The 23,607-nt window shown below is 42.0% G+C and overlaps 1 protein-coding gene across 14 annotated transcripts in view; it reads left to right on the top strand.

Moving 5' to 3' along the window:
- The window catches only part of FRY (FRY microtubule binding protein), a 367,656-nt gene that overhangs the window by 253,284 nt on the left and 90,765 nt on the right, over positions 1-23,607 (top strand). For all 14 annotated transcript variants that reach the window (XM_083169823.1, XM_083169830.1, XM_083169822.1 and 11 more), the window contains 13 exons: positions 1,632-1,739; positions 3,036-3,291; positions 7,205-7,387; positions 7,742-7,828; positions 11,622-11,881; positions 14,645-14,834; positions 15,123-15,247; positions 16,369-16,426; positions 18,262-18,353; positions 18,436-18,608; positions 18,944-19,104; positions 19,706-19,816; positions 21,520-21,674. In XM_083169823.1, the coding sequence (XP_083025949.1) occupies positions 1,632-1,739; positions 3,036-3,291; positions 7,205-7,387; positions 7,742-7,828; positions 11,622-11,881; positions 14,645-14,834; positions 15,123-15,247; positions 16,369-16,426; positions 18,262-18,353; positions 18,436-18,608; positions 18,944-19,104; positions 19,706-19,816; positions 21,520-21,674 (1,959 nt within the window). The remainder of the gene's footprint in view (positions 1-1,631; positions 1,740-3,035; positions 3,292-7,204; positions 7,388-7,741; positions 7,829-11,621; positions 11,882-14,644; positions 14,835-15,122; positions 15,248-16,368; positions 16,427-18,261; positions 18,354-18,435; positions 18,609-18,943; positions 19,105-19,705; positions 19,817-21,519; positions 21,675-23,607) is intronic.

The raw sequence follows: 23,607 nt of genomic DNA, 5'->3' as shown, positions 1-23,607 counted from the left end.
TGCTGTGACTGGTTAAGATGTTGGCAATCCTAAAAAAACTGCAACAAAGTGTTCTCATGAAGTTTGTCGATGTTCACAGATCTATCTCCCATAGCGACAGAGGTAGTTTTACGGTCTGCCGGGTTTGGCCGTTGCATTAAGCCTCATGCACACAAGAGGATATAGTAAAAGATATCGCTCAGTAAGGGCCTGCATTTTTTGACAGGGGAAGGCCCTTGACCATGACAGCCATGCTGCAGCATACCCCCAGCTACCACCACCCCCCTCCACCTCCACTGTCACTCCTTTCCCCGCCGGCATCGGCAAGTGTGTAAGCACTTGGAGATGCCAGCACACCGCCGGGTCCCCGCCACCACCAATATCGCTGTCGGTGGGGATTGTATAGTGTGTATGAAGCGTTAATGTTTATTGAAGAATTATTATTATGCTTTGTTTGTAAGATGTCAAAAATGATCTGCAGTATTGTACAAAGGGAGTGAACAGAGAACACAATATTACATAATCAATACTTAATTGCACCAGCAAAATTGTACAACAACTAAAAACCAACAAATGAACACAGTAGAACACATAGTACATATAGTTGCAGAGCAAGCTGTTGAAAAGACAGATTGTGTCATTGATAAGTGTCACCTGCCTGAGAGAGGTCCGTGCCCAGGAGCATGGACTCGAGAAACCTGGTCGGTAAGAAAGGGCTTCTTTGGTAGGAAACAGAACACAATTGGAGTGTGTCTGCCCCTTACTTTCTAGAGGTAAAGGGCAGACACAAATTGGTGGCACTAAGTAGAAGTAGAATAGGCATCAAAGATGGATAGGTTTGAAGAGGTGAGTTTCGAAGGCACGTTTGAAACCTTTGAGTCTAGGAGCTAATCGGCCCTTTGTGTATTTTAAACATGTGGGATGCTGGCCAGGCAATATCCTGGTAGTGGGTGTGCTAATGAGGCAGCAGTTACCGGCAGAGCAGGGGGGCGGGAAGTGTGTAGGTAGTAATGAGATTGGAGATGTAAAGGGGGTGGCCTGCAACCATTATAGCTAATTCCACAGCAGCATCTTACACTGAAGTATAAAACCTTACAATTGGACATTATAGACAATGCTAATAACATTGCTCCTAACTTATAGGACACCTATGTAGCTGCAGCCCCCTTCTAAGATCCACCAAATTTTGCATTATAGATCCCCATAAATGTAGCATCATAGAAAATACCAGCCTTTATCATAAACTTTGGATTCCTGTGCAAGCTTTATTTTGAGTACAGTGTTACTAGGTATAGTCAAAAACATATGTAAATATATATTTTGCATTCGATAAATTACTGTAGTAGCTCCCATGGGTTCTAGAGTACATTGTTTTCTGCATGGCAGACGCCTAGTGAAACGTTGTAGTCATTTGCCCTGTACCGCACCGGATATTGCCCTGTACCGCACCGGATATCTCTGCAATCTTCCTTTGATGCTGCAGCCCATGAGATAATATTTAGTAAAGTAAACCGTGTGGAGTCTCCGTACTATGTGCTGTGCTGAGGCTCTTTTATCGCAGGCCAGCAGTCTCCTGTAATAGCTGTCATTATTTGTTTATGTATGAAGTGCGTGGGGCTTTGTGACCTCCATGTGCCATTTTCACCTTTCAGTGGAGAGCGGAAGCCAAAGATTGACCTGTTCAGAACGTGCGTCGCAGCTATTCCTCGCCTGCTACCGGATGGGATGTCCAAACTGGAGCTGATTGACTTACTCTCCAGGTACGATGCTGATGGCTGATAAGGATGCTGGTCGATTTAATTGCAGCATAATTCCAATGTTCCAAGCAATAGAACACAAGAAATGTGCATTGTGTGATCAGAGATTATGTTCTCGTCTTCAGTTTCCTATTAATAGATTTTAATTCTTTTTTTCAACGATGACTGCAGATAATCAACCTCCATGTGGGGGATGAAGGAAACATACATTTAATGTTATACAACTTACGGTGAACTGGTCATTAACATTCCGGAAGAAGTGCATCCGTGTTCAGACACAGCTGATATGCTAACGATGTTGCGGTGGTTATTAGTAAAGAAACTTCCACTGGCAGCATCTCTTATCCCCGGCATTTGTACAAAGAAGCACCATTGGTTACCCAATGGTTGGTCAAATTGTCTGCAGTCGCAAACACCGACAACACCAACCGCCCTCCTGTAACGGTCATGCCCCAGTCTGTGCTCCCCAATTACCTCCCACAGATGCTCACTACCTGTCACTAATTTTGCAAAATAAATATTCCCGGCATCCACCTCCCCTAATTAATCACTAACTGCACAAATATTTCCATTTTAGCAGATGGAAAGAAGCTATTGTAAATATGTTTTCATTTCTCTATGGCCTAAAGCCTTGATGGCTAACCTTAACACTCCATCTGTTGTTGAACTGCACATCCCAGCATGCTCTGCTTCAGTTTTTCTATTTGGCCATGCTAAATCTGATGCAGAGCAAGCTGGGATGTGTAGTACAACAACAGCTGGAGAGCCAAGGTTAGCCATCAAGGGCCAAAAGTATTATAGTATTTTATTTCAGATATTTACTTTAGTCTCTCCATGACTGGCATTTAGCAGGGCAGGGTTACAGAACCCTAGTAGTATTAAGGAGCCAATTTGCTAATACCTGAATGAAAGCATCAGTTTGAGCATACTGTACAGATGCTAACCGGGAAGATCTCATATCACTGGTTTGTGTGTTTTTTTTTTTCTTTTAAAGAACAGACGGATTCATGTTTTTGTTTTTTTGAGGTTTTATATTCATTTTAGTTTTGTGGATATTTGGCTATACCAGTATGCAATGACTTGCTGGGTTATGACCTGTCTGATAAGGCAAAGCATTTTAAATACAGAATGGGTAAAAATTGTTGAGGATTGTTGTATCGTTCCCATGTGATATGTAGATAGTTACTATCACTGTACAGTATGTATATTGTTGGAGGTTTATGTTTTCCTTTACAGTTCAGACAAATAGTTCTTGTGGTGGTTTATGTAGTCATTGCGTTTGTTTTACATTCCTTCCAGACTGTCTATCCACATGGATGATGAACTACGGCACATTGCGCAGAACTCCCTCCAAGGGCTCCTGGTTGACTTTGTAGATTGGAGGGAAGACGTTTTATTTGGGTTTATTAATTTTCTGTTACGGGAAGTAAATGATACGCACCAGACGCTACTTGACACATCGCTGAAGTTGCTGCTGCAGTTGCTCACCCAGTGGAAGCTTGTAATCCAGACACCTGGGAAATCACATGAGCAGGCAAAAATCAGAACATCGGAGGTATTGTCCTGTTACATATGTATTCTTATTCATGCCGCTTTTGTTGGCAATACAGTTTTGACCTGAGTGTCCTTGTTTTTGTGTTTATTTTTTTTTTCTCTCCTGTGCTTCTTTTCCTTCTGTGTTTTCTGAACTGTGGCATTGGGGAAATATACCGTAAACCCATAGCAACCAACATCATTCTGCCAAGTTCATAATCCTATCTAGAAAACTAAAGTTAATGTCTCTGCAAGCTTACAGTCTATAGGGACATAGAGGGGGAAACACGAGGACAGGAACCAGTAATAGCATAGCATTCCCAGCAAGTCCAGAAGGGAAGCTATATAATACATAATTGCCTTAGAGGGTTATGTGTGTGGTACTTAAATATGATAGGCTTGCCTGAAAAGGTGAGTTTTCAGGGAACGATTGAAAGTTTGGAAGCTAGTGGAGAGTCTTCTGCATCTGTTTCTATTAATGACACCCCCCCCCCCCATTTCTGATCTCAGTTTTTGAAAAGTACAGATGGAGCGCCTCTCAGCCACTGCCAGGGCTCACCAGAATGCCCCCCGCTGGCGAGTGCCGGCGGTGAGGCGCTCCATCTGCCTGGGACACGTGTGTGTCCCAGTTTTCGGGCCCAGTTTTATGCCCCTCTCCGCTTCAGGGAGATGGACAGGGTTGGGGGGTGCTGGGACTGGCGGACATCGACGGGGAGGCGGTGAGGAGCTCCGTCGGAAGGGGAAGCGAGAGCGCCCCCTTCCAGCGGCTGGCAATCCGACCGTCAGACCCCCTGCTGAATGAGAGCGGCTACATCTGTACTTCCTGGTCTGCAACTTATTATCATGTTTCTTTATTGTATAATATTTAGCATTTTGGTAGTTGTAGCTTTTTCAGGGATCTATGCTAAGGGTTATGTCATACCAAAATATATGTTGTACATATTGCAGAGCTCTAACAAGGTGTATTCATACTGGGGTATGTAGTTCTGCAAGGTTATTTAAACCCTGGGGGCGCTGTTGTAATGTTGTTGGTAATACGGCAGCTCTTGCCTTCAAACCAACGAGATGGAGGCATCAAGTTTTCTGTGCACAATGTATGTATTTATGCTTTGATGACACTATAAAAATAAACCTCCCATTTATACACAAGACTAGTGTCCTTACAGAAACCTGCAGAAGCGTGTGGGTATAGTATTGCCACTGGCTGCTGTAGAATTCATAGACTTTCTCACATCCTTTAAATATCCATGTAGAGCACAATCAGAAATTGATTTATTTTTATGGCTGAGGTCAAGTTCTTGGGTTATCTCATGCTGTCCACGGCAGTACTCTTGTGTACGCTTCATCATGATCTACGATTTGTCGTTTCTAAAAAAAGAAAAAAACATCTGCAAGGTCAGGGAGAAAGTGTCATAAAAAGAACTATATACAGTCTAATGAAAGGAATACATTTTTGTAAATGTAACTGCTGAATTTTTGGAAGGCAACAAAACAGAACATAGAAACAGAGAATTTGATGGCAGATAACAACCACTTGGCCAATCTAGTCTGTCCCCCCCCCCCCTTTTTTTAAACGACATTAGCAATGTAAACTAACTGAAGTATATATGCCAGTATTGGAGCCGTTGTCTATATTTACATACCTGAGAAGGCAGCATTCTGGCTAAGAACATGAACTGTGTCTTTGCTTGTAACCTAAGACTGCAGTGGCTAAGGGTAGAATTACAGATTAAGTTCCAGACAACTTCATTTATTTGTTTAATATAAAGCTCCATAGTCATAGCTCTTATTATACCTCTCATAATGCCGAAATAAGAACATTCTGCCATTTAGACTTTGTTTTGTCATGTACAATAGTTTTAGATGTGTCCTCTGACAAATTGTGCCACCTTTGCTGTAATAGTTATGGCTTTCTATACTGGAAGTACTAAATGCCTAGATTACAGAAAATTTATGGTTTATGTGCTGCGCTCCGCCCTTTCTTATGGTTGAAAAGTATAAAATAAAATAAATCAAGAGATAATGTAGAATTTATAAATAAAACAGGTGGGTATCCATTTAAATAAGACAAATCTTTACTGGTAATTATGTGGATTCAATGACGCTAATAACATAATTACCAGTAAAGCGTCATTGAATCCGGAGCGCAGCACATAAACCATAAATTTTCTGTAATCAAACCTAGCGGATTAGTCATCCGTGAGTGCGGCAGCTAGCCTTAGGATTCGGTGCGCAGGTACAACCCCCAATAAGTACTAAATGCCTAGATTGCCTTGTGAGTAATCCACTTCTGCATGGGTATGAGTTGCCATCATTTACTTCTGCTGTCCAAATGTTCTGTATTTTGCTAAACAAATGTGCGTCCTATCTCTCATCTCCAACAAGTGATACTGTACAGTCAGAGATTCTCTTCTCAGCTCTCCCTGTCCGGTGCCTGACTACCATTTATGCCCACGATCTTGCTTCCTATTTCAAGGACTTGATTGATAAGATCACATATTAAATGATTTCCTTTTCCTCTGCCAACTTGTTCAGTTTCTTCCCGACAGTCTTCACTGGTTTGGTAATACAAATGAAGGTCGACTGTTTACTATCAGTTTGTTCCTATGCCCTCACAAATAAGCTGAACCTTATTTCTTGTGCTCTACCTTCCTTGAACTTGTCCTATCCTGAAAGCACTCCGTCAGTGTTAATTTCCCCAAATGACTTGTGGAATTATCTCAATGCAGATAATACCAACATTCCTTGTATGCTCTCCTGATCACTCACCGCCAATAATAATCTTTCCAGAAGGAGCGGAGTACTCTATTTCTTTACGCAACACAACAATAAACATCTCTCATTTCTTTCCAGACTATCCATGTACAGTATCTCACATATGATATTGTGCTGCACACACTTGAATATAGGCCCTCATTTGCCTTGTCTTTGGGTTTGGTATTTGTCTCCTTACCCACAGCACAATCTTATATACTAAAGTAACAGGAATGATAGGTCAGCCTCCCTTCCATCCTTACAAATACATTATAATGAATAAAAGTACCTGTATAATGGAGAGAATTATTATTATTATTACATATTTTTTTTATAAGGCGCCACAAGTGTTTTGCAGCGCCGTACAAAGGAACAGTACAGGGAGACAAAACAGTATTACATTGAATACATAACAAATATAGAGTACAAATAAAGAGCGCCACAGTTCAATACACATTACAGCTTAAATATAAGTAGTGAGGACTCAATCAACATACACCTAGAGGCTTGAGGCCAATGATGGAGATAAGTATGCTGAGCTGTGAGTTAATGTGAAGAGAAGTGGGCTTTGACAACAGGAGGGAAGAGGGCCCTACTCGGAGGAGCTTACAATCTAGTAGGAAGGGGAGACAGACAGATTACATGAGGTGCAAGCAAGTCGCTGGTGGCTAGATAGCAGGATGTAAACAGGCAAGGGGTCGGAGAACCAGCTGGTTTATGCAGTGGAAGGGTACGCTTTGATGAATAGGTGAGTTTTCAGTGCCCGTTTGAAGCTTTGCAAGGTCAGGGAGAGTCTAATGGAGCGAGGGAGTGCGGTACACTGAAGGGGTGCAGCACGGGCAAAGTCCTGTACTCTAACGTGGGAAGCAGTGATCAGTGTGGAGGAGAGTCGACAGTAGTCAGCCGACTGTAGAGGGCGGAAGGGTGTATGAATGAGGCACATGGTAGGGATATCCATGTTGCCAGCTGTAATTACAGCATCACTCAGGTTGATATGTTAGGGAGGATTGGATGGGAATGTAGGAAAACTCAAATAAGGACTCTAATTGAATGAAAAGTGACACATTATTTCATGTAATTGTTGGAATTATAACCTTACTGTACATTATGGAATGTGATTTTATTTTTATACCCTTTTTCTATTTTTATATATATTTTTTGTTATTCTGTTTGCTTTCCAGCTAATCCCCAATGGCTCCAGCCACAGGATACAGTCTGATCGGGGTCCTTATGCCAACGTGCTGCACGCTGTGGAAGGATTTGCACTCTTATTACTGTGCAGTTTCCAGCTGGCTACACGTAAAGTAGCCGTCTTAATTCTCAAAGAGGTCCGAGCCTTGTTCATTGCCCTGGGACAAGCTGAGGTGAGATTAGCGCTGTCTGTGTAATACTGTATGTATGGGTTTATTAACACAGCATGTTATGTTTAGCCAGGTTATCGGATACTTGGAGAGTGGCCACCGTTAGTGTAGGTAGGTGGCCTTATAGAGACTATCTGCAGTTCTCTCCCTTTCTGAGCATGCCTGATAATCATCTGTTACAGAATTGCCAGGTGTATGGCCAGCATACGCAGGTGTTTGTGGGGGACACGTGTTCTCTGATAATGCCAAGCTTTATAACGGGCTAACTAGGGCCAAATATATAGCGAACAAAATTGTGTAGGGTAACTCTTACTAGAGGGGATATAACGAGATGATTTGCTTTTGTTGTTGTTTTAGGAAGATGACAAACCTATGATTGATGTTCTGGATCAGCTAAGTCCTTCGATACTTGAAAGCTTTCTCCATGTTGCAATGTCTGACTCTGTAAGTATATGACATACGTTTAATATCTTAAGCAATGCTGTTATGTGCCTCCCTCTTGTTTATGAGGTAGAGTTATCAAACATGGGGTGCGATGCATTAAAGGTAAAATGTGGTAAAAACCCTGTTATCTGAGTTTTTATTGCATTTTGGTATGCAGGAAAACCTGCAGGCCTGATTTTCGCTGTGGGGGGTTTCGGCAGAAAAAGCTGGCGCCACCACATAGAAGCCTATGAGCTTCATAATGAATCCGTCGCCATCACGTACGGACCCCCGCGGCTCCCCCCGTCTGGACCAGTGATCTGCTCCTCCCTGCACCTCTTCCGGGTGCAGGGAGGAGGAGGCGGAGCACTGCAGCAGCAGTCGGGGACAGACGGAGAGTGGTAGTGCATCCCGCCCATGCAGAGAAATAGAGTAAAAGTTTATGAAAGCTTGGAGAGGGATAAAATACTAACCAAACTGCTTCATATGTGTTGGGAAAAGGACAGAAGCTGATTGGTACTTTATCTCTCTCCAACCCTTTATATATCTTCCCCAAAGTAGATGGACGTGGATCGGCGAAAAACAGCCAATCCGCATCCTTTTTTGACAAAACAGATCAAACTTTTAAAAAAGCCAGATTTGACAGCCTTTAGCGATGTCGTTAACAGCAGCATTGAATAGGTGAGTGACGATATTTCCCATGTCAGGAAATATCTAAACATATTGAATAGCCCCCTTAATGTCTTCTGTAAATGAACTGGGAAACCAGGTGCCCTACAGACCCCAGAAAACCCACCTTGCTAGAAGAACAGTCATCAGCACTAATGTTTACAAATGCTTCCAAGTCCTTTCCCCTTCTCCTCCCTTGTCTCAGACTGAGAGTGCATTCAGTTGCTCTATAATTTTCCTGTCCACCTGTAACAGTAATGTGCACTCTACAATCTAAGCTGAAATCTCCAGCAGTGTACAACGTAGCTTCACAGGCCACATAACAGCGTCAGCATTATTCCTGTATTGCAAGAGTGATTATGCTGCAGATGTGCCTCATGGCAAAGCAGCGGAATGAACGTAAACAGTATTGCTAACAATCCATGAACGTCTGTGCTGTATAGGTTCTAGTTTGTTTTCATTACACTGTTTTGTTCTATAAATGTAAAAAGTACAATAGTGTGTACATACCGTATGGTGCGATTTTGGCTACAATTGACTGGATAGTCAAAATGGGATAGAAATAGCATAGTCAGTTATCCACAATCGCAGTGTTTAGGAGGCTTGCGATACCAATGTGCAGCCAAGGTGGCGTTGGTATCGCAAGGGTAAATAGACTGTGCAGGCAAGTCTATTTTAACTATGTTTCCTGTAAACAGTGATGGCAAACCTTGACACGCCATCTGTTGTTGAACTACACCTCCCAGCATGCCCTGCTACAGTTTTACTATTTGGCCATGCTAAAACTGATGCAGGGCATGCTGGGATGTGTAGTTCAACAACAGCTGGAGTGTCAAGGTTAGCCTAACTGCTGTACAATGTATTGGTCCTAGGGCCAAATCGTAAGATAGTCAAAATTGCAAGTGCAGTTAGCCAAAATCACGTAGTCAAAATAGGATAGTCAAAATTTGCCATTAGCCTGAATTGCACCTTGTTACATACCTTTAATAGACTTACCTGCACAGTATATTTTCCTTTTGCGATATCATCGGTATCGGAAGCCTCCTATACACTGTGCGATTTTGGCTAACTTACTATGCTCTTTCTATCCTATTTTAACTATGTAGTCAAAATTGTAGCCATAATCACACCTTGTGAAATTAGTTTTTTATTTGTTTGTTAATTTGAGGATTATCAAGGTCCTCTTATGTTAACTACATAGTATGGTCCATCGCTGCCACATCCACCCACTTGCTGTATGTCCGTCATCGGTACAAGAGGATGTTGGAGTGGAGCAGGAGCTGGCAGAGGAGGGACAGAACACTGCCCATTATGAGTGTACTTCCTGCTCTTGCCAAACCTGGGTGAATTTTAGATTTTTAACTTCAGGCTTTGAATTGCTTGAGTTAAAACAAGAGAGTCCGGCATAGTGGTGCCCAGGGTCTTTCAAAAGGAAGCATACAGTATATCAATCTCAAAGGTTGAATTTGAGCATGTTGACCTGTGCAGAATATTGACACTTTCACAATGTTGACCTGTGAAATGCCAACATTCTGAACAGACCGACAGAAGGGTAGGTTTGTGGGTTAAGTTTAGGCATTTGGAAGAGGGGTTCACTGAGGGGGGATAAGGCACTAAGAGAGGGTATAGAATTATAGAAGACAAGAAAAAAGATGTCCTGTGTCGGTGCACCAAATTAGGGATAGAAATAAAATCTAACTTTTATTAGTACATTTAAGAACTGCGAGATAAAAAACAAAATACAATAACAAACAAGGGTGGGATAAAACACTCTTAAAACTAAGGTGGCAGGCCGATGATTGCAGTGTAATGTGATTTATGTACTGTATTCACTGGGAACCGTGTGCTGGTGGTCCGTACAGGGGATAGCCTGTGCGGGCCACTTACTGGTGTTTAGGCACAGGAGGGTTGAATAACCTCTTTATTATGTGTTCAATACCAGTTTATTCACAACTAGGGAGGCAGTAGGATATGGTGCCACAGTTAGTGGAGGTTAATAGTCACTAAAGATATATTGGCCAAGGTTATGCCAGTGACAATGACTCCCGTGACCACCGTCCTTGGGTGCCGGACGCCCCCTATGAGCGCACTCTGTCAGATTGCACCTGATGCTCCCATTTGGCTATAACTTTGCCTATAAATGGAGTCTATGTGCTTGTTCTGGAGTGCCTCTGGGTTAGTCCACTATGCCAGTCCTATGGAGTCGCCTCCAGGGGGACCTGGCTACATACAACCAGTCCTGTGGAGTCGCCTCCAGGGGGACCTAGCTGTTAGCAATCAGAAGCCCTTACAAGGGCTAGAGCGATAGCGCACAGGTTCAGAAAAATTTCAACATTAATATGAAAATAAACAAAACTACAATCATCTGCCCGCGCACCGCTAGCCGGCACGCGCTTCGCAGATTTCAGCTTCCTCAGGGCAAAGAATTAGCCAGAAAACCATGCAGATATCACCGCCGGACCATGCAAGTCACTATAAGATCACTAGGGACATTTTGCCGACATTATGAATGTCAACAACATATACCGCAACCTTCAGCATAACCAGTAGCAAACTAACTTCAGGACATACAAATTACCTAATTCCTAGTGATGTTGAGAAGTAACTGGTTGCTATGGGTTATAGCACGTGTTCTACTTGCACCATTTTCCTGAATAAACTTGTCATTCCAGAAAAAAGAGAGAAAGGGGTATTCATGTAATACTTAACATCATTTAAAAGTAGAGTTGTGCAGGTTCTGATTTACTCTGATTTCAAATCAGGATCTTATTGGCTATCCCAAATCACATGACAGTTGTTGACAGTTGATAGCCAATAAGATCCTGCTTTGAAATCAGAGTTAAGGTGGCCATACACACGCAGATTTATCTTCAGATCTGGCTGGTTGGAACAAAAACATGGTTATGGATGAGAGCAAATAATAGTTGACCATTTGCTAGGAAATGCTGGAAAACTGACAAACTGTCACTCATCCATAACCCTCTTTTTTTGTTCCAACCAGCCAGATCTGAAGATAAATCTTACTAGTGTATGGGCACCTCTAATCAGAGCCTGCACATCTCTATTTAAAAGGGATAATATTGTTTGCATTCCAATAGTACATATTATTATTGCCTTAACCAAAATGACTTTGATTCCTTACCAGGCTGCCCTGCCATTTACTCACAACGTGGACCTGCAGTGGTTGGTTGAGTGGAACGCTGTCCTGGTCAATAGTCATTATGATGTAAAAAGCCCTTCTCACGTCTGGATATTTGCGCAGTCCGTAAAGGACCCGTGGGTTCTCTGCCTCTTCACGTTCCTTAGACAGGAGAACCTACCAAAGCATTGTCCTACTGCCCTCAGCTACTCCTGGCCATACGCTTTTACCAGACTGCAGCTTCTCATGCCATTGGTGGACCCTAAGTAAGTAGGAACATTCTGTATTATTATCATCATATTAAACATAATTGGCTTATGTATTTAAAATGCTAATTGTTTTGTTTATAATTATAGATGATTGCTACTTTGTTCGAGAATATTACAATAAACTCTGTAAGATGCGATAAGGCTAATGCCCTGTGCTGTCCCATTATGTGATTCTACTCACTGGCTGTTCTTGGAGATTTCTCTTAGTAAATGATAACAAGATGTGACATATAACAGCTGCCATTATAGTGCACAGATCGTCCTCCCATTCAGTACACTCAATATACTGTAGAACATTTTGCTTTACATTCTACAGAGGCATATCTTATATTAGAGGTATATCTGTATCCTGTATGGAAGGAATACTGATCAGTTCATCGGTTACTGGTAACTGCACGGAGCTAATTTGTGATTCAATTTCATTTTCATGAATATTGGTTTAGCTATTATTATTATAATTGTATTTATAAGGCGCCGCAAGTGTTTTGCTGCGCCGTACAAAGGAACAATACAGGGAGACAAAACTTGGCATAACATTGAATAAATAACAAAAATACAGTACAAATAAAGAGCGCCACAGTTCAATACACATTACAGCTTGGCTATAAGTAGTGAGGACTCAATCAACATACAACTAGAGGCTTGAGGCCAATGATGGAGAGGAGTATGGCAGATGAAGATGGTCACTGAGTGTTGGAGTATAGGAGAGCTGTGAGTGACATGTGAAGAGAAGTGGGCTTTGACAACAGGAGGGAAGAGGGCCCTGCTCGGAGGAGCTTACAATCTAGTAGGAAGGGGAGACAGACAGATTACAAGAGGTGCAAGCGAGGGGGTGGTGGTTAGATAGCAGGATGTAAACAGGCAAGGGGTCGGAGAACCAGCTAGTTTATGCAGTGGAAGGGTATGCTTTGATGAATAGGTGAGTTTTCAGTGCACGTTTGAAGCTTTGCAAGGTCGGAGAGAGTCTAATGGAGCAAGGGATTGCGGGATAGCTGCCAGATATGTATATGTGTGTACAGTCTATAATAAGTGAGCAATTCATGATGTGAGGGATATATTGCTATACATTGCTGCAAGCCAGTGTGGTATCTACAAAAACTATCTTTGTGCCAAAGTGGTCATAGCAAAATTGCTATTAAAAAAGTTCTGAAGTCAAGTAGACGGTCCTCAAATATAGGTGTAAATACAGGTGGAGTATCCCGTATCCGAATATCCGTTATCCAAATTATTCCGAAAACCATACATTCCATAAAGTGAAAAAAAATATTATTTTTTGCTAAAAACCTACTGAGGACATCTGTAACAGTACTACTGAGGACATCTGTAACAGTACTACTGAGGACATCTGTAACAGTACTACTGAGGACATCTGTAACAGTACTACTGAGGACATCTGTAACAGTACTACTGAGGACATCTGTAACAGTACTACTGAGGACATCTGTAACAGTACTACTGAGGACATCTGTAACAGTACTACTGAGGACATCTGTAACAGTACTACTGAGGACATCTGTAACAGTACTACTGAGGACATCTGTAACAGTACTACTGGGGACATCTTTAACAGTACTACTGGGGACATCTGTAACAGTACTACTGGGGACATCTGTAACAGTACTACTGAGGACATCTGTAACAGTACTGCTGAGGACATCTGTAACAGTACTGCTGAGGACATATGTAACAGTACTGCTGAGGACATCTGTAACAGTACTGCTGAGGACATCTGTAACAGTACTGCTGAGGACATCTGTAACAGTACTGCTGAGGACATCTGTAACAGTACTGCTGAGGACATCTGTAACAGTACTGCTGAGGACATCTGTAACAGTACTACTGAGGACATCTGTAACAGTACTACTGAGGACATCTGTAACAGTACTGCTGAGGACATCTGTAACAGTACTGCTGAGGACATCTGTAACAGTACTGCTGAGGACATCTGTAACAGTACTGCTGAGGACATCTGTAACAGTACTGCTGAGGACATCTGTAACAGTACTGCTGAGGACATCTGTAACAGTACTGCTGAGGACATCTGTAACAGTACTGCTGAGGACATGATACATAAACTTGGCCTCCAAATACTTTACCTTGCCGACTTTGATCCTGGCTTTGAATTGGTAAATTGATATTTAATGGCAATTCCTGGCATACAGTATAGGGGCAGATGTAACAAGCCTTGGAGAGTGATAAAGTGGAGGGAGAGAGAAACTACCAACCAGTCAGCTCTTGCGTTGTAACATGGCTGTTAGGAGCTAATTGGCTGGAACTTTATCTCCACTATATCACTCACCATGGCTTAGTGCATATCCCCCAAAGTATAATCTACCTGCTAAAACAATATTTTTTTCCCCATTTTTGATATCCATGTCACCCTGCCAGGATTATGGCTACTGCATCCTCTTTATTTAAGGTCTTAAGAGTGAATTATCAGTCCTATATACACAGTTTACAGTGTTGTTTACACATCCCGACGGGCTATATTCTGCCAGACTTAGGGCCAGATGGATCAAGCTTCAAAAAGTGATCAAATTGAGAGTGACACAACCAACCAATCAACTCCTACCAGTCATTTTTCAAACCCAGCATGTAACATGGCAGTTAGAAGCTGATTGGCTGGCTTTTTATCACTTTTTGAAGCTTGATACAGTTGGGATTTTCTGTTCAGTTTACTGCAGTGCATAAATAAATGTTACATCTTTGTCTTCTACTTCAGTCATGTGTTTTGATTTTCCTTTTTTAATGTTTTTACAGCAGTCCTATTAATGCAAAGAAAATGAGTACAGCCGGCAGCGGGGACAACTACATTACGCTGTGGAGGAACTATCTCATTCTCTGCTTTGGCGTGGCAAGACCCAGTATTATGAGTCCAGGTCACTTGCGGGCATCAACTCCAGAGATCATGGCGACCACTCCTGATGGCTCCGTCAGCTATGATAACAAGGTAGTACTTACTGCTGTACATGTCTCTATACACCTTACTCACACTGCTTTAGTATTATCCCTTATAAAGTGCCAAAGTATTACACTGTGTTGTAGAATTGGAATAGAAAGTCACTCCTGTTCCTTCCCAAGTGACACTTTATATCCAAATTCCCGACACACCTCACTAGGGTCATCTACGTAGAAAGACACTTGAACTCATTAGTGTATTTCCAGTCCATAGAAGTAAATCTACATGGACAGGGAATAGCATATGTGAGTTGACGAAGGTTGTGTCCTTTATTTCTAGGTAATCGGAACCCCTTCAGTTGGTGTTCTTCTGAAGCAGCTGGTTCCTCTGATGAGGCTGGAGACTATAGAAATCACAGAATCTCTGGTGCTGGGATTTGGTAGAACCAACGCTTTGGTGTTCAGGTATGAAGAATCAAGAAACCCAAACTCTAGATGTTAGGCTTTAAGTGTTCTGTTAAACTATAGCAAAATGGTTACTACACAGAGAAGTGGCTGGGGACTCTGCAGGGGCCAGGGAAGGGACTGAGTAGGTGACAGGGCCTGGGAAGTGCCAGTGGAATGTGTAAGGGATAGGGCCCAGGAAGTACCTCAGGATTCACTAGGGCAGGCCTGGCCAACCTTTGGCTCTCCAGCTATTGTAAAACTACACACCCCAGCATGCACTGCCACAAGTTTGGCATTTTATAATAGCAAAACTGTGGCAGGGCATGCTGGGAGTTGTAGCTTCATAACCGCTGGAGAGCCACAGGTTGGCAAGGCCTGCAGTAAGGAATGAGTCCTGAGTGCTTGGAGACTGGGCAGGGGATGTGTCCTCCTCAATTTCTTCCTCTACTCATCCCTAGGCCTCAGCACATCTGTTACATGTAAAGATATCATCAGAAAAAAATGTTCACCCTATGTGTATATTGTGCACATTAAAACTTTATTAAAAGTGAGCACGCACAAACTGAACACATACAACAAAGGCATGTACAATAATGCCCTTCAATAGTTTGCGCTTTTCAACATACTACCCACATTGTCAGTGATTGATAATCTGCTGCTGTTTGAGGGGCGGCCGCGGTGGCATCTGTTTCCCAAAAGGAGGCTTTATGCTACTGTTTAAGGGAGGAAAGAAGCCATGGATCTCAAGGATGCACGTATATCTTCTAGCCCCTGCAACAAGCGCCTTGCATATCCTCATGTGTGCCGCCCGCCATCTGATGGTCCAATGGCTGCATACTAGGACTGCAGGAGAGGTCTACATGTAATAGACTCCTCCCTGTTGCATTATTATACAGATTCCAAAGGAAGCAGCAGTGATATCGCCTCCATTCTCATCTTAATCAGCCCCACTAGGATGGCGAGGCCTTCTGCATAGTAACTGTGGTGCTCGCTATTCATGTAAAGCTCATGCATGTAAGGGTAATTTGCTCCTTTAAAGGGGCCGCACATATTATACTATATATTATACTATATTTCTATAAGTTTTTACAGATTTTTATAACGGTAAAATAACTTTTTATATATATATTATGTTATAGGGAGTTAGTGGAAGAACTTCATCCACTCATGAAAGAAGCTTTGGAACGGAGACCGGAGGTTTGTCTAGAAACTTATATTTTTAGATAATTGAATAAAGTTGTTGGAAATTGGATACGGATTACGCTAATGCGATTGAGTCCACTGAGACTCCAGTTTAGGGAGGTATTCAGTGCTGGCTGATTTTTCCAATACTCAAATATATCTTCTGGGACCATCTCTTTGAAAAGCCGAATCTGCGTTCACGGAAATGGCTGCTAAATTTTCGAATTAGCGATTTTGCAGAAAAAGACGTGGGTTCGCCGAATGCAAGAAGAACATTGAATAGATTGAATGTGATCAGAAATATCTGCCGGGATTGAATACCCCCTTAATCTCCAAAAAAGAAGAGAACTTGGTCTGTATGTAATAGCCTGTGACCAGTAGCCAGGCTTTATGTAGGCTCTAGGTTTAAGGCGGCAAATTGTTTTAACGCAAAATCAACCATTATTTATCATGGAAGATAAAAAAAAGTTGCTGCTTTAATTCTATTGGGTAATTGCTGAAATCTGTGATGTCCACAAGTTCACAGTCTGAGTCGATCCAGGTGCAGGTGGTTAGTGCGACTCTCCTTATCTTCTAGTTCTGATATCCGGCAGATAGATCTACAGCAGAAAGTTACACATTCAAGAGGCTGACCCCAAATGCCTGCCATGCAGAAGGCCGACATTCCAGTGATTGACCCAAGTTGTGTGTTTTTTGTTAGTTTTTATTGTACATTTACCATACACATGGACTAGGATTGGGAATATTAACCTGAGGTGCCTTGTCTGACACATTTACGCTATTTTTGCTCAAATATGGTAAAACATGCCAAATTACGTACAAAAAAAGGTGTCAACAATTTTTATGTCGACCTTTTGACCATGTCGACTGTTTTGTCAACATTTTGCATGTTAAAAATTTGGGATTGACCAATCGAACCTATGCGCATTTACCACCTGCAGCCCCCAATATGCATTAAACACTTTAGTGCATTTCTATTGGGTTTTTACACTCAATGGAGACTTGACAGGTATTTTAGTTATTTGTTTCCTGCACCTGGGGCCACCTGGGTTCCTCTATTTCAGCGGTTCTCAAACTGTGGGTCCTGACCCCAAAGTGGGTCCCAACCTTCTCAGCATGGGGTCACGACTCCATGTGGCTGACCGGCAGGCTGATGACTTTTCTAATCTCAGTTGACAATTCAACAGATTTTTCAGACTCCTAGAATCACTGTTATTTTATGGCTCCTTACATAATTCTGTGCCTCCACAATGCTGCCATGTATGTGCTGTCTGCTGACTACACATGTGACATAATGACCTGCAGTAACTTGCTGGGGTCCTGTAATTTTTTTTATTGTCCGATGCGGTCCAGAGCAAAATAGTTTGAGTACCCCTGCTCTATTTGACAGTGACTGCTCTTTACATGTATTTTGGGATTGTTATGGGGCATTGTTCTTTATTTCTTCATATGGTGCGACTCCTCTGCTGTGCAGGTTTTCCTAATTTTTTTTACTGCTTTGATCTTAATTTTGCACCAACTTTCCTTAAGTACTGTATTTCTCTAGCACAGCAATTGCTTTAAACGAAGTATCAGTCAATGGCAGGTCACTTGTACCAGACCTGTGTTTTGCCATTTTAACAGAGATTCTGTACTTTTTCCTCCATTTTGCTACTTTCTCCAGAATTTAGCATCACCATTCGCTAATGTTCTGGGTACTTAAGTTTAGTGTTCTGACGCGGCTAAGTTGCAAAGTCTGTAGTACACTAAACGGGACTATTTGATGCTGTTGAAGGATAGGTGTATATGGACACATTACAATTATACAATTTGCTGTTCTTTTTCTAATGAACTGTTTGTGCTGTACCCAGAACAAGAAGCGTAGGGAGCGCAGAGATCTGCTGAGGTTACAGCTGTTACGGATATTTGAGTTACTGGCAGATGCCGGCGTTATAAGTGACAAGTAAGTGATTACCTGGTTGATTGCGTACATGATGACAAGCATTGCATTTATTTCGGTGATATTGATGATTTTCTTTTTCTAGCACAAACGGCGCCTTAGAGAGAGACACGTTGGCTCTTGGTGCTTTGTTTTTGGAGTATGTGGACCTCACACGGATGCTTCTCGAGGCAGAAAATGACAAAGAAGTTGAAATTCTTAAAGACATTCGAGCACATTTCAGTGCCATGATTGCCAATCTGATCCAGTGTGTGCCAGGTATGGTTACAGTTATTGCAGTACCTTTTCCTAGCACCCAGGGCCAGCAGTTCTCTGCCGCCTTGTGTCAGTCACCCAGGATTACTGTAGAAGTGCACATAACACATAAATCATCGGAGACTCTGATGACATTCAGGATGCAAAGCCTAGCTATAGTACCTCTACAGTATGGGGAGGAACATGGAAAATTCCTGTAATGGTAAAAGCCTCATATAGTCAATATGGAAACGGTGACCTATTCTCAGAGACTTGCAATGTAATATGAGACAGCCACTAATGTACTTGTGGATTACGCACACATTGCTTGAGCTGTCCTATTTGCATGTTATTTGTAGTTCACCACCGGAGGTTCCTGTTCCCACAGCAGAGTTTGCGCCACCATCTCTTCATCTTGTTCAGCCAATGGGCTGGGCCCTTCAGCATAATGTTCACCCCCTTGGACCGCTATAGTGATCGGAACCATCAGATCACAAGATATCAGTACAGCGCATTAAAGGTGAATTTACTCTCCTATACAGTACATGTTATGCATGTGGTGGTTACTGTGTGTATAGATAGTATTGGCAGCTCCTTTATAAAAACCAGCATGTATTTGAGGTTTCATATTACTTTAGATAAGGAACCACAGATGTCTTAGAACAGTGATGGCTAACCTTGACACTCCAGCTGTTGCTGAACTTCCCAGATGGGAACACATCCCAGCATGCCCTGCTATAGTTTTACTATTTGGGCATGCTAAAGCTGATGCAGGGCATTCTGGGATGTGTAGTTCAACAACAGCTGGAGTGTCAAGGTTAGCCATCACTGTCTTAGAACATGGTAGCAACCTATGGCTTTCCAGCTTAAGTGGAACTACAAATTCCAGCGTGTCATACAATACAAGTAGTTCCACGGCAGTAGCAGAGCAATAGGGGCCTACCTCCAGCTTTTTCTAGGCACTGCTTCTAAAAATATTGTACAAGTAAGACTTTGTACAAACCAGAGACAGTAAGGACTGCTAGACATTTGCCAATGACTACCTCTATCATTGGAATTCTTTCTGGCATTCTCATTGCTAAGATAACGTTCTTTCTCTCTCCTTGTATCTCTCTGACCAGGCCATGTCTGCTGTTCTTTGCTGTGGACCTGTTTTTGACAACGTGGGACTATCACCGGATGGCTATCTTTATAAATGGCTTGACAATATTTTGGCTTGTCAGGACATGAGGGTGGGTAATGTTAGATGCTGTCTGCTAAATTATCACGTTTTATATTCTATACTGGACGCAAACTTAGATAATAAAAATCGTTCTATCTTGGTGTAATTTTGATGTTTAAAAGTAATAGCCGAGGATCCGGTAGGGGTAATTTGCCTAATTGCGATACAGTATGTTGTGTTTGAAGCATGGAGGGCCATATAATAATCTGATGGCATTGACATTTCTGATGTCAGTGACAATGTAAACTGTGTTAAAGCAGGACAGGGTAGTAGCTGCTTGATATGGAAAAAGCTGTGAAAGCATTTGGCGAGACTGAGAGGGGCCATGAGTATACTACAGCTTGGTACACACTAGACGACATGCAAATGATGCAATGACTTCAACAATTTGCTGCATTCACGAATATGCTGCCGTTCCAATATCCTCAGTTTGAGCTGCATGTACAGACAACAGAGGATATTGCTGACAACACGCGGGAGCTTCACATAGTCAGCTACCTAGTACGAATGCATTCAGCGATTGGAACGGTTTGTCATCCCAAACCGTCAGAATCGGGGAATCGTTCAAAATATCTTCTAGTGTGTGCCCAGGTTTAGTGGTTCAGCCTCCGTAGAACTGTAGATGATTTCCAAGCTGAACTCCCTATAGGCATTCTCCTAATAAACCATTTTAGAAGGAGAATAGACTGATGATAATACTGCTTACATAGAAGGACCCTAAATCAGTGGGAGTTTTTGTGTTTAATAGGATCCATTTACTTTTTGAAGTCTCAATGCGACAGCGCATGTGTGAGAGGGGAGAGTCCACAAGGTGCAGTCGGTACAAGTGCGCCTCTGCTTCCACCGCCATGATAGCTATAATGCCTGCTTTGGAGCAATAACAGACGTAGCACGGTCCTCTATATTGTCGTGGGGGGGGGGGGGGTTATATGTCAGCATAAACCCGTGTTTTATGCTATAATATTCAGTGGATGGGGCACTGAGTCAGAGGGAGTAATTCAGTTGTATTTGTGGGCGCCCGTAGGAATAATTCAATTGTTGCACCGATCAGGCTCCCATTACTTCTCATTTGCTCAAAAACACTGGGTTTAGCCACACATAGCAGCTAAACCAAACTAACATATTGCCTGCACTGCAAACATAGTCCAGTTTGGGTGCCCAAACAGTATACTTTGTGCATATTTGTATACTCCACCTCTGGAGACTGCAAGAACAAATGTCAGTGCCTGCTGCATACTGTACGTGTCTGAAAAGTAGAACAATTGAAGTGCTGCCCGCGGGTGCCGTCTAGTGGTGGGTACTGAAGTAACTATTGATTCACCCCCTGAGTGCTTCCAATAACAACAAAAGTCTTTTTCTCCATTTTAAATGGTTTATTTGCGTAAGAAGCCACAAACTATAAATCAGCGTTTGGCCCTTATTATGTGTTCACTGGCAGCTGTGCCTCATGATCTGTCGCTGCAGACATTGGCAGTACAAGTGGCATCTTGATACAGCCTTCCTCTGCCCAGCAGATGTGGGAGTGCTGCCAGTAATGTTATTTGTCCTTGAATAATGTCTGTGGATTTTCCTGTTGTGTACAGTGTGTGCTGCTGCTGCTGCAAAGGCTGAAAAGTGTCTCATGTTGTTTCTTCATGTGTGACCAGGCATGTCTTCTTGAATGATGCTGCAATTATTTGAGTTGTTAATGTTCTCTTTCATGTACATGTTTAGGTCCACCAGCTTGGATGTGAAGTGGTCGTGTTGCTGTTGGAGCTTAATCCTGACCAAATTAATCTCTTTAATTGGGCCATTGACCGCTGCTACACTGGGTCGTACCAGCTTGCATCTGGGTGTTTCAAGGCTATTGCGACTGTTTGCGGAAACAGGTAATCATTTTTGTTATACATCCCTGTGTGAACTATATTTTTTTTATCAAAGACACACAGGATTCTATTTTGTCATTTATGTTTTGTTTTTTCAAAATTTTTCTTTTTGTGGTTTAGAATTTTTTTGGGGTATTAAGAGTTTTATATGACTCTTTTGTGACCTAGAATTTGTGCTGGCGGCGCTACTACACAACCTAGTGTATATACGTACCTCTTACCTGTTCCCTAATGTTCCTTATCACCTCAGGAGGCAAACCTCATCACTGACGAGATTACCCCATAACAATGCAATTGCCACTTTCCCAAAAAAAATAAAAACTTTATTGTGCAGTACTTTTTGTTAATCCAATCTGACGGACGACCGCCTTCCCAGTGTGGCATAGGGCTAGGTATTTGGAACCCTAGTTATTATCCTAGCTATATTCCAAATGATCCGTCTCTGATTCTTAAGCTGCCCACACGGATAGATATTTTGTCCAATCCAATATCTATCCAATTTCCCTTGAAATCCAGATCACCCCTTATCATGCCCACACCCAGAACAATTGAATAAACGATCAGAGGGTTACAGGAGTCGTTTAACTACCCATCTAACTCTGCAAATCATAAACCACATCATTGCCACATCGTTCATCGTACATACACACGGAACGGTGTGGGCAAAGTTTTTAAACGATCGGTTGTTCCGATCTGTCAGAAACGGCCATATTGTTTAAAGTATTTTTTTACAGTGTGTGGGCACCTTTGCACAGAATATATTTCACTTAGGCACAGTTACATGCTATTTGGCCCATCAGATGGCAACGTTCTGTCCACAAATTTTTATTTCTAAATTATTTTTGGCCTCCTAGTTCTAGGTTCCATTGTATATCTGATGCCATCAAACATTAGCTGTATAATCCTTGGGTTTCTTTTTTTAAATGGCTCGACCAGAAGCCATATAAATATGGGAAAATGCTAAAACCCATGTCAATAAAGACTGTCCGCAAAGACTGCCCTCAAACCATTCTTTAATCAAGACCATTATCCCAGCATACACTTAATTTAAAATGTATAATACCATGGGCCAGATGCACTAAGCTTCAAAAGTGATAAAATGGAGTGATAAACAGCCAGCCAATCAGCTCCTGCCTGACATTTTTCAAACACAACTGTGACATAGCAGGAAGGAGCTGATTGGCTGGCTGTTTATCACTCTCCATTTTATCACTTTTGAAGCTTAGTGCATCTGGCCCATTGTTTTTAGAACAAAACATGATTGTGTTCTAGAGAAAGTTAACTTTTTTCACACATATAAATGACTGGTATTTTGGGTGAAGCACACGTTTTATAGGATTTATTCTTTAAAAAAAGAAAACCTTTTGAACTTCTCCTTCTATGTGCTTGATGAGGCCAGGCAGAATGCTATAAAAGGGTCAGGTTACCATTTGGGAACCTGATTATGCCGATTTCCCAGTGTCTGAACATTCCGGAAAATCACAGAGAAGCTTAATCTGCCTCAGCTGACTTCCTCTTATCACCGGGTTCTAAAAGGCAGCTTATAGAGCTATTAATATGTTGTCGGTGGAATAATATTATTGCATGAGGTAAAAATTCTCATGCTGGCATAAATTACTGTAATCTCTAAATTCTCATCGATACGGTTCTCACAGGAAATCACAAAAGCTGCAAGTAATGTTGCTTAATTACATATACTAAACATATGTTTTTTGTTTAGAAGCCCTTTTCTCTTCCAAATGGGGAAAATGGCTGATGACGTAAAAAAACAAAAATATATATAAATAATTTTAGCAGATTATGCTGATTAATTTAATATGCAACACTTTTGGTATATTGTATGCAACTGAGTGTATACGGGGCACAATGGAACAGGGCTTGGAAAAAAACTTAGAGTGTAATAAAATGTACAATGTATTATTTATCATTTCTCATT

Source organism: Crinia signifera, chromosome 2 (genome assembly GCF_055691185.1).
Source record: "Crinia signifera chromosome 2, ASM5569118v1, whole genome shotgun sequence".
Classification (NCBI taxonomy): domain Eukaryota; kingdom Metazoa; phylum Chordata; class Amphibia; order Anura; family Myobatrachidae; genus Crinia; species Crinia signifera.
The sequence above is the reverse complement of the archived record's forward strand: the minus strand, read 5'-3'. Positions and strand labels throughout refer to the sequence as shown.